This window comes from Diospyros lotus, chromosome 14 (assembly GCF_014633365.1).
Source record: "Diospyros lotus cultivar Yz01 chromosome 14, ASM1463336v1, whole genome shotgun sequence".
Classification (NCBI taxonomy): Eukaryota; Viridiplantae; Streptophyta; class Magnoliopsida; order Ericales; family Ebenaceae; genus Diospyros; species Diospyros lotus.
The window spans coordinates 10,872,881-10,883,811 of NC_068351.1; the positions used below are offsets into that span (position 1 = coordinate 10,872,881).

The following is a 10,931-nucleotide window of genomic DNA, read 5'->3' on the forward strand; positions in this document are numbered from 1 at the left end:
GTATTGTTTGTTGGGTTTTTCCATATTGCACTCTATTGGATAAGAAATATTTAAAATTAGGGTATGTTTGATTGCAAGTATGGAATTTGCATGGAAAAAAAATTATTTCTAGGTAATTGAATTGCCTAGAATTAAATTTTAGGGAAAATGTTAATTGAAGGTGTTTAATTGCCTTAATATTTTGCCTAGAAATTATTGCACTTTTCTAACTTTTGATATTTGATTATCATTATTTTCCATAGAAATAATCAAGTACACATACATAAATAATCAATAATCAAATACACAAATTAATAATCAACTACATAAAATAATCAAATATACAGACACAAAATAATCTACTTACCCACAACTTCAGCCAAGGCAAGCAACTAAGAAAACCAGTTGCTTCGTCTTGCACTGTTTGAAGAAAATCAGCTACTTCAATTAGTTGCTTCGTCTCGCGCTAGTTGAAGAAAATCACCTGCTTCGTCGCACACTGTATTGTTTGCTTCAATCAACTGCTTCATCTCGCACTGTTTGAAGAAAATCAGCTGCTTTGTCTCGCATTGTTTGAAGTCTCAATTTCTAGTTGATCTTCTTGGTTGTTTGCCTTGGCTGAAGTTGTTGTTTAATGACTAGAAATCGAAAATCAAAGTTGAATCCAACAAATGTGCGAGATGAAGCAGTTTTCAGGGGGCAAAGGAGAAGTAGATATATATATATATACATACCAGAGAGCGATAAGCTTGGGATTCTCTGTAGGCGACGTAGGAATGGGAGTCTCTGTAGGCGACGAAGAATTGAACCACAATGTCTATAAGGAAGGCAATCTGGCTGGCCGCATAGAGGAGGAAAAGGTTCTCCAGCAAGCCTCTGAAGAAACCGAACTCCAATGGCGTGAAGAAGGAATACACCGCCCATAGCATAATGAATTGCGTCCAGCATGGGTTTCCATTTCCATGGAAAATCAAATCTAACCCCAACCCTAAGAAAATAAATTCCATCAAAAGTGAGAAAAGAGGGTCACGTGAGTCAAAGTGAGAAAATATTTTTTATAGAAAAATTGGTTAATCAAACACTACAAAAGCTAGAATTTAGATGAAAATTAACTATTTTCCATGAAAAAATATGCAGTCAAACACACCTTTAATATATATGTCCTCAACCATATTTATCCCCAATGAGTTAATCATCGCTTATCAGCATAAACATATAAGCCATTTGATAGAAGAAATTAGTTAATATTTCGTATCCTGTGCTCTAAATGTTCTAACAAAAACTCAGATTAAAAGTTTCACTTTTTTATATATGGTGGGATGTAGATAATAAAAATAGAATAGATTGATTTCTAAGTATTATTATTTTTCTTGTTCTCTAAACCAAAAGATAAGGAACCCATCAGCGTGCAATTTCGATGGGTTTCAACAATTTAATTTTACTTTTTTTTTAAAAAAAATATGTTTTATTTTACATTTCATTTACCCTGATTTTGATTTAATTAATGTCGTTATTTAGAGGGAATATGATGACTATTTTATAAAAGTTTAAGTTGAGGAGTTAATTTGGCAAAAATTAAAATATAAGAGATTTTTAAAATTAAAAAGATACAATTAATTTACTCAACGATTATATTTCAATTGGGTCCTTCATTTCGGCTAAATAATTTGGATACACTTAATGAGAGAAAAAATGACTGGTACTAATTGTGAAGCTAAATGGTATCAAGCCTTGAAAATTGTGAAATAATGAAAAGGTAAAAGTGATTAAAGAAGGGGGTTTAACTTTTTAAAAATGCTTAATATATACATCACTCTTTAACAATTAAAAAATATAATATTTAAAATTTAAAATAAAAAATATTAAAATTTAATGTTTTAAATATTAAAAATTATTACTTTTAAGTATTTATTATAAATAAAAATAAATAAAACTATTGAGACAAAAGGAGAATATAGAAAAAAATGCCTCATATATCAAAAATGAATCGAACAACATGTTTAAATACACTGTCCCTATTTATATGTCATGTTCTAACATACCAGCTGTACACAAAATATAAACAAAATACATCAAAAATACACTCTATTACATTTAATACTCCCCTCAAGATGGACTATGAATATCCAAAATAACCATCTTGTCTAATAAAGGGAACAATTTAGCAGTTGGCAGAGACTTAGTAAATGCATCAGCAAACTGGTGTTGAGTACGAATAGGGAGAAGTTTTAGTATACCGGCAGTTAGCTTGTCTCGAACAAAATGACAATCTAGTTCAATATGCTTCGTACGCTCATGAAAAACATGATTATTAGCAATGTGTACAGTAGCCTATTTATCACAAAATAAAATAACAAGAGCAGCAGAAAATCAGACAAAAGTTGAGTTAACCAAACCAATTCACTAGCAATAAAGGCAAGAGCTCTATACTCAGCCTCAGCAAATGACCTGGAAACAGTGTTTTGCTTCTTAGCCTTCCATGATATTAATGAATCCCCAATAAATACACAAAAATCAATTATAGACTTCCAAGTATCTAAGCAAGATCCCCAATTAGCATCAGAAAAAGCTTGAAGTTGAAGAGAATAAGATGCTAAAAAGAACAATCATTGACCTGGAGTAGATTTCAAATATTGGAGAAGATGGTAAACAACATCAAGATGAGGCTGTTGTGGCTGAGAAACATAATGGCTAAGTTTGTGCACAGCAAAAGTGATATCAGGTCTTGAGACAGTAAGATACAATAAGCGGCTAATAAGTCTTCTATATACAGTAGGATCTGGAAGCAAATCTCCCTAAAATGAACAAAGTTTAGAATTAGGAAGCATAGGAATAGAAGCAGGCTTAGATGCTAAAAATCCAATATCTTCAAGAAGCTGCATAATATATTGTCGCTAAGAGAAGAAGATACCCTTGTCAGATTTTGCTATTTCCAACCCAAGAAAGTATCTCAAATGGCCAAGGTTCTTAAGTTTGAACTGAGTATGAAGAAATTCTTTAAGGGAATCAATGATAGCAATATTTGGGCCTGTTATGATGATATCATCAACATAAACTAGGAGAGCCACAAAAGAATAACCAAAACCCTTAGTGAATAAAGAATAATCTGATTTGGATTGAATAAAACCATGCTAAATAAGGACAATGGAGAACTTGAAAAACCAATACCATATTGAGACAAAAGGAGAATATAGAAAAAATACCTCATATATCAAAAATGAATCGAACAACATGTTTAAATACACTACTCCTATTTATATGTCATGTTCTAACATACCATCTGTACACAAAATATAAACAAAATACATAAAAAATACACACTATTACATTTAATAAAAACCATCATTTACATTATATAATATGTTACGTCAAATAAAAAAAATTATATCAATGAGATAAATTAAATTATATTTAATACATAAATATGATATTTGATGTCTTAATAATTAAAAAAATAACATTTGATATTGAATATAAAAAAAACTAATAAAAAACCTAAAATTTTCATTAAAAATTTAAAAATATTCAAAAAAGAGACCTGAAAATAACCTTTTTTTAAAAAAAAAATACCTAAATTTCATAACAAAAATCTAAAAAATTCATAAAAGACCTAAAAATATTAAAAAAAAACACATAAATCTCATTAAAAAAACCTAAAATTTTCATAAAATGTACCTAAATTTCATAAAAAAGCTAAAAATCTCATAAAAAACCCAAAAATATTCAAAAAATACCTAAATTTCATAAAATGACCTAACAATTTCATAAAAAGACCAAAAATATTTTTAAAAAAGACCTAAATTTCATAAAAAAAAAAAAGACCTACAAATAATCCAAAAAGACCTAAATTTCATTTTATGTGTTTTATTTTTAGGTTTTTTAATAATTTTTTTAGGTGTTTTATAAAATTTATAGGTCTTTTTTTTGAATTTTGTTTTTGTATTTTTTATGAAATTTTTAGGTCTTTGGATATTTAAGTCTTTTTTTGATTTTTTTTTTATATTTTTATGAAATTTTAGGATTTTTTTATGAAATTTAGGTATTTTTTGAATATTTTTAAGTCTTTTCATTAAATTTAGATTTTTTTTTATCAAGTGCTCTTTTTTTTCATATTAGAGGTTAAATGTCAAATTCTTAAATTGTTAAGAAACAAAATGTTATATTTATGTATTAAATTTAATCTAACGTGTATCAATGACATGGCATTTTTATATGACGTGACATCTTATGCGACCTCATAGATAATTAGTGTGTTTAATTTTAATTATAATAAAAATTTAAAATAATAAAATTTAATAATTAAAGTATTAAATTTTATTTTTTTTATATTTTAAAAATTAAATATTATATTTTTTAATTATTATATGACGAAACCTTATTTGGTCAGGTACCAATTTAGCATCAAATCATAAGTGAACTCTGCTAAAAATTTACATATCGTTGGAAAGACTAAAGGAAATGAGAGAATTACTACTTGCAATAAAACAAAGGTAATCCGAGCCCGAGACGCCGAAGAAGCGAGGCTTAGATTGCCACTGCCTCGCCTTTTTCACACGTTTGGATTTTAGTCATTTCACTTTATTATTTTTTTATCATAGTTAGTATGATTTTAGATTTAAAAATATGATAATTTATTTAATTATTTATAAAATCCCCCCCCCCCCCCCCCCAACACACACATAGGAAAATATATGCGCGTGGCAGGACAGTTTTGGGGTCGAAGCAATGGCGTGCAGCAACGGTGGAGGAACATGTCTCTCCGGTTGCTACAAAGAAGACGACAACAAGAAGCATGAAGAAGAAGCCGCTGCCAACGGCGTTGTGCCGAATCCCAAGGGCAACAGCCATGAGGGCGACGCTTGCATAAAGTGCAAATCTAACCAGAACATCGCCGCCACCAGCCCCACGGTGGCCATCGGCGGCGACGCTGCCCGGTTTTGCGCCGATTGCTTCCGAAGCAATTTGTTTGGGAAGTTCAGGTTCGCAGTCACCTCCAACGCCATGATTTCTCCCTCTGATAAAGTCCTCCTCGCTTTCTCTGGTGGCCCTTCTTCCAGGTTTCTGCGATTCTCCATCTTCTTTCTGTACCACGTTGTACAAAATTCGTTTCTGAAATCAATCATCTCTTCGTTTTTGATCCCGATGCTCATTTTGATTCATTGCTATTTATGTGCTTGGGATGTTTGGAGGTCTTCTCATAATTCAGAATCTCAGAACTAATTTCCACTACCGTAAGAGAGAGGCCAATCTTGCACAACCGTTACAATAATAATAGTACATGTTAACAGCACTGTTGGTTTGGGTCTTCTAATATACGGGTAGGGTACTTGAAGAAAGATTATAAAATATGCAAGGTCTGCAGAAGTTTGAAGTAGTACGCCCACTTCACTGGGTTCTACCACTGAAAGGCCCAATCACAATTGGAAGTAGAGTTGATCCTGGTTCATGATAGATTATATAAAAATGTTTGAATGGCAACCAGCTTAGCAAATGGCCACTTCACGTATGAGTAAAAGCCCTTTGTGAGAGCAGAGGTGTTGGCCAGCCAGTTGTTGTCTAATATGCAACTGCGGTTTCTGTCTCTCATAACAATGTTCCTCTGCCCAATGTAATTTGCTCCCATTTGAGTTGGTTGAAAGATTAAGAAATGCATCTAGAGGGGCTTAGGATAGAAATGGATCAGATCTATTTCAGTCTCCAGCAAGGAAGCTGTATCCAAGCTTTATGACTAGTTTGTACGCATTGCACTTTTAAAGCTTTGAAAACTCACACTTACAAGTAGCAAAAGGAAAGGAAATCCATGGACCTTGTTAGTAGTGGCAACCCAAGTTGCATAGTGGGTATGAACACAAATAAACGCAAAGCTTGGTAAACAATTTTCAAAGGAACATATTATTTTTCATTATAAAAGATTCATATGAATTATCCATGAAGAAGAGTGAGTCCTAAACCTACGATTTCTACTCGCATCTAGAGCACACCCTCCACTCAATGCTTGCCTTGCATTTTTCTTAAAATAGTTTTTGAGGTATATAGATGTATTATATCCATGGACATAAATGGGATATTTCCAATGATCAAATAGAGAATTTGGCAAACTATTGTCCATGAACTAAGCCTAGAATCTTAGGAAAAGGAACTTCCAACAAAAGGGAACTTGCACAGTAGATATTGCAATGGGATCTTTATTCGTTAGACCAAATAGACATCATTTCAGTACATTGATTTATGCTGGACTCAATTAATATAGGCTGCAAGGTTTTTCGCTGTCTTCTCTTCTATGCAATGCCAATCCAAGCTATAATAATAATGTGTTTTTCCTGACTTATGGTCAGATGGTTTACGTTTCGTGTTCCCTAAGCCAAGGATCAGTTTACAACCAGACATTCCCTGAGAAGAGGGTCCAATATTAATAAGTTTGAAGAGCTGATTAATTAATCTCCATGAGGCTTCAAAACCAATATTCTTTGTTAGTATGTGCATTTAGTTTTCAATTTTTTATAACTGTTGTTCTAACTCCAAAAGTGAGACAAATTTAGTGGTTTGCTTTATCGTATAAGAATATAATGACACCATGTATGAGATTTTTGTGTTAAATTTATGCTACTAAAGTGTTAATGTCTTCCTTTCAACAAATGCACTTGTCTTGCAGGGTGGCTTTACAATTTGTGCATGAGATCCAAAGTAAAGCACAAAAGAACTTTGATGCAAGTAAAGATAGAGCATTGCCAGTATTTGGTGTTGGGGTTGCTTTTGTAGATGAAAGTGCTATTTATCCAGTCCCTTCTCATGAATTCAATGATGCAATTGAAGATATGAAACTTATACTATCAAATTTAACTCCACCAAGAAAAGAGTTTCATGTTGTCCCCATAGAGAGCATTTATTCTTTGGATTCAGGGAATGTAAAGGACAGGTTGAAAGGATTCGTTAATGCCATTGCTGATGCGACTGGAAAGGAAGATCTTCTGATGCATTTGCGAATGTCTTTGCTGCAAAAGGTACAACTTTGTCTCTATGAACTGTGATAGGGCAATGAGACTTATTTTCTAGCATATTGCATTTCATTTGCAGATTGCTCTTGAAAATGGATACACCAAACTTATGTTGGGATCCTGCACATCAAGGTTAGCTTGCCATGTCATTGCAGCTGCTGTTAAGGTTAGTCCACTCTCTTTTGCTGCCTCAGATTAGATTAGATATAACTTTAGTTTGAAACTATCTTACCTGGATGTCAAGTTATTTTTATTGGTCAATATTTGAACTGTGATAGAAAAAAGGTGAGTTGTAATCCATTGTTAAATAATTCCAGTTTATTGAGGGAGCAGTTCTGCAGGAAACCCATTTTCCTGCAGAAAAATTATATTCATGTGTATTTTTGTGTTTTTGAAACTTGTATTTCCTAGTTCAACACTTTTGCTCGCATTCAGAATATATCAGAAGTAATCTGATTTTTAGTTCTATTAATCAATTTTTAAGAGCTCATTTAGTTGCACTTCTGCATTCAGTTTTTGTTTTTGAAATCTTGGAAATGAAATAGAAAACAGCATTTAGTTGTTTGTTATTGTTTAGAAAAAGGTCAAAAATTATGAAAACTTTTGTTAGAAAATTCTTTTTCAAACATTTTTTCTTTGTATACCATGCATTTTGTTGGGCATTACTGGTGTATCAATATAAAATTAAGGCTCAGGCATACCTCAACTTTTCCCTTTTAATGTGGCACATTCATGGTGTTTATTTTTTTGTATTTTCAAATGTCACTTCATAGTGCCTATAAGGCTGTGGTCCACTACTTTTATTATATTTAAGGGTATTAAATTTTCTATTTTTAACAGATGTTACTATGAAGGTGTTTATGTTTGACGGGTTACTCGATAAATAGTTGAGGACCATTACAGCCTCACTCATAGGAGGCCGTAAAAGAGGGAAGACATCTTTGATAGATTGAAGAATAACACTTCTTTTTTTATGTTGCTTGAATCCAGTTTTTCTTTTTAATATAAATAGCTACTAACTTTGATAAAGGTGTACTTGTTTCTTGAAATTCCATCTGGCTGATTGGTAAATAAGTTGGCTGCATGTGAATATTTAGTATGATTATTTTATTCATTTAATAAAAACAGATGCCTTTATTTCTCCACAAAAGAGAGATTATTTGTATCGGATAAACTTGTTTAATGCTTTCTTTTCATTTTTCATTAATTTATGCAGTCAACCATTTTGCTTCAGAAGTCTATGAATTATTCCACTAGATTCCTAGCAATAATTTTAACATGATCCATTAACCTATGAAGCATCTTACTTGTGTTTCATTTATATGTAATAAAATGTGTTGTTTTTGTACACCCATGTATCTCCCTGTTTGCAATAATAAGCCATGTTTTAATGTATGTGTGAAAAATATATACTTACACCTATATATAAAATAAATTTTAGATAAGTTTGTGAAAACTGTTTAATCTAGTGCTGTATTTATTTATTTATTTTTTGCATGGGTGAATAGCTAGTGAATGCGTAACCTTTTGTCAGGGTCAGGGTTATTCTTTAGCTGCAGATATACAATATGTGGATGCAAGGTGGAAGATACCAGTTATGCTTCCCCTGCGTGATTGTCTGTCACAAGAGCTTGACATGCTCTGTCGCATTGACGGGTTTGTCTTCCATGCATTTTCCATTTCTTTTTAAATTTCACTTTCAGTGGACTTTTATATATATTAGATATTATTCTTATCATATTTTCATGTTTAGTTTCTAACATCATGTTTACATAAAAGGTGATTTTATTACTCCATAATGGGACTGATCTTATTATGGCAGGGCAGCTTAAAAACTATGAAGGTTTTTGACATTCCTCATTCTGGCATCAACGGCTTGGTCTCATCATTTGTAAAGCTATTGCAGGTAGAACATAGATTATGCATCTTAATATCAATAACTAGTAGTTTGCTTAACAAGGTAATAACCAGCACCATGAGTTTTAGTGGACCAATAATTGGTCTGGCAGGGCTCAATTATAAGTATTATGGCAAAGTTACATGCACTATGAAATTACTGTCACTTTGTTATGAAATGAAATCTCTCAGCAGGCATCTTGAAGTCAAATATAGCTAAATCTTATTCAAATCTGGTTCAAGTGCAATTGGACAATATGCAAATTCATAAGATGACTTTTATGTTTCAGGAAGAAAATCCTTCTCGTGAATGCACAATCATGAGAACAGCAGGAAAGCTCACTCCATTCCATTTTAATAGGATTCCAGAAAGCGAGGACCTTAATGCTCGTTTGACATCCCAAAAGCGTCGGAAAAAATTTAATCTGAAGCCTATTGAATCCCTTCCGCAAGAATCATTCTGTCCCATTTGTAATAGCCCAACCAATGAATATGACTTGAAAAGTTTGAGCAATGTTGAGAACATCCAATCAACTGCCGAAACTTTTGGAGCCATATGTTGTTCAAGTTGCCAATTTCAGATACTTCCTAAAGAACCCTCAGCAATGGAGGAATTTTATTCTCTGCTTCCACAGCTAATCACTGCCCGAGCCAAGGATGGCGACCATTGCAACCAGAGATTTCTGTGGTAAGATATCACATGAACTCCCAGCTGGTAACATAAGGATGATAAGCAAGTGCTAGTATCTTTCCTGCAGATAGCTTCTTGTTGACGGTGAAACTTAATTTATCTTGCTTGATATAATTGTGCTTTATGGAAGTATTTATTACTTTATCTTCATTTATCTGTTGAAACTCTGATGTCCTTACAGATGAAATAGCATGCTTGTATTTATTTTGCTTTGTTTTGCTTTTGTTTCCCCCTTTCAGGGAGCAAATTCAAGACTGCTTACTTTCAGACTCTGAAGATGAAACCTGAACCTGCTATTTGGTTGTCTCCAAGACTTCTGCTCCAGTCGATTGACATTCGCGTTTTTAACTAATTAATTCAATTATTCAGCATGGCTCGGTTTCGTGCTTCCCATTGGCAGCAAGCCAGGAAACAGGAGAAACAGAAGAGTTTTTTAAGGTTTGATATGATATTAAGAAATCTGGATTGATTTGATAATGTAATCAGCTTGTTCCTCTCTGCTTTTGTTCATATCTATGGGCCGGCTGTTGCCTTTTAAGTTTTGGGGAAATTTATTAGCACAATTTTTGCTGCAGTTGTCACTGACTAATTAACCACATATGCAACTTAAAAGTAGTTTTTAGCCTATGGCATGATTATGAAATATAAGTGGTTGTGGTGATTCAATTTCTCTGAAGGGGCATGCATGAGTTTTTAAGATGCCCATGCATAAAAAAGAAAAAAATATATATATATTTTTTCTTTCACTGAATATAGATAACAATAATGATGACGAAAAGCTTAGAATTCACATTGACAACCCTCTAGTAGAATTAAAATTTGTAATTGCTGATGTTTAGGCATGTAATTTGTGCTCAATTAATCTTATTTATATATTTGTTTTAGTAAATTTTTAAATAATATTTATATTTAAATTATCATTTTTATAATTATTTTAATTTTAAATGAGATTAATTAGAACTTATTTGCATTCCTGTTCATATTGTTTTTCATCTTTCTTTCAAACATAGTAGTTAGCATTGTTGTATTTGAAAAGCTTTTCTTATACTAAACGCCCGTTTATGTATAAAAATTGAGTTTAAGAAGTTATGACATATGATAAAAGTCTAATAATAGGTCTTATTGGTATCATGAATCTCTTTTGTAAGAGGAGAGTTGATTCTTATCCCATGCAAGTATAAAGACCCCTCAATGTTTGACTGAGCGCGCGCACACAAACCAGAAGACGTAGATTGCTCTGCCATGCAAGAAGTTTAAGCAAACATAAGCTAACACAAGAGGTAAACAACCTATATATCTCATTTGAAACAAAATTTAGCAAGTAGGCAGGCAGCATACTCATTCTGAATCAACTCAGTCAATATCATTTC

The 10,931-nt window shown here is 32.3% G+C and overlaps 1 protein-coding gene across 1 annotated transcript; it reads left to right on the forward strand.

The window, feature by feature from the left end:
* The first annotated feature begins 4,667 nt into the window (after positions 1 to 4,667).
* LOC127789632 (cytoplasmic tRNA 2-thiolation protein 2) lies at positions 4,668 to 10,111 on the forward strand. Its single transcript, XM_052318568.1, has 7 exons — positions 4,668 to 5,036; positions 6,632 to 6,980; positions 7,054 to 7,140; positions 8,509 to 8,630; positions 8,802 to 8,880; positions 9,161 to 9,558; positions 9,801 to 10,111. Exons 1-7 carry the CDS (start codon positions 4,705 to 4,707, stop codon positions 9,847 to 9,849), a joined length of 1,416 nt encoding a protein of 471 aa, XP_052174528.1. The 5' UTR covers positions 4,668 to 4,704; the 3' UTR covers positions 9,850 to 10,111.
* Positions 10,112 to 10,931: the final 820 nt, after the last annotated feature.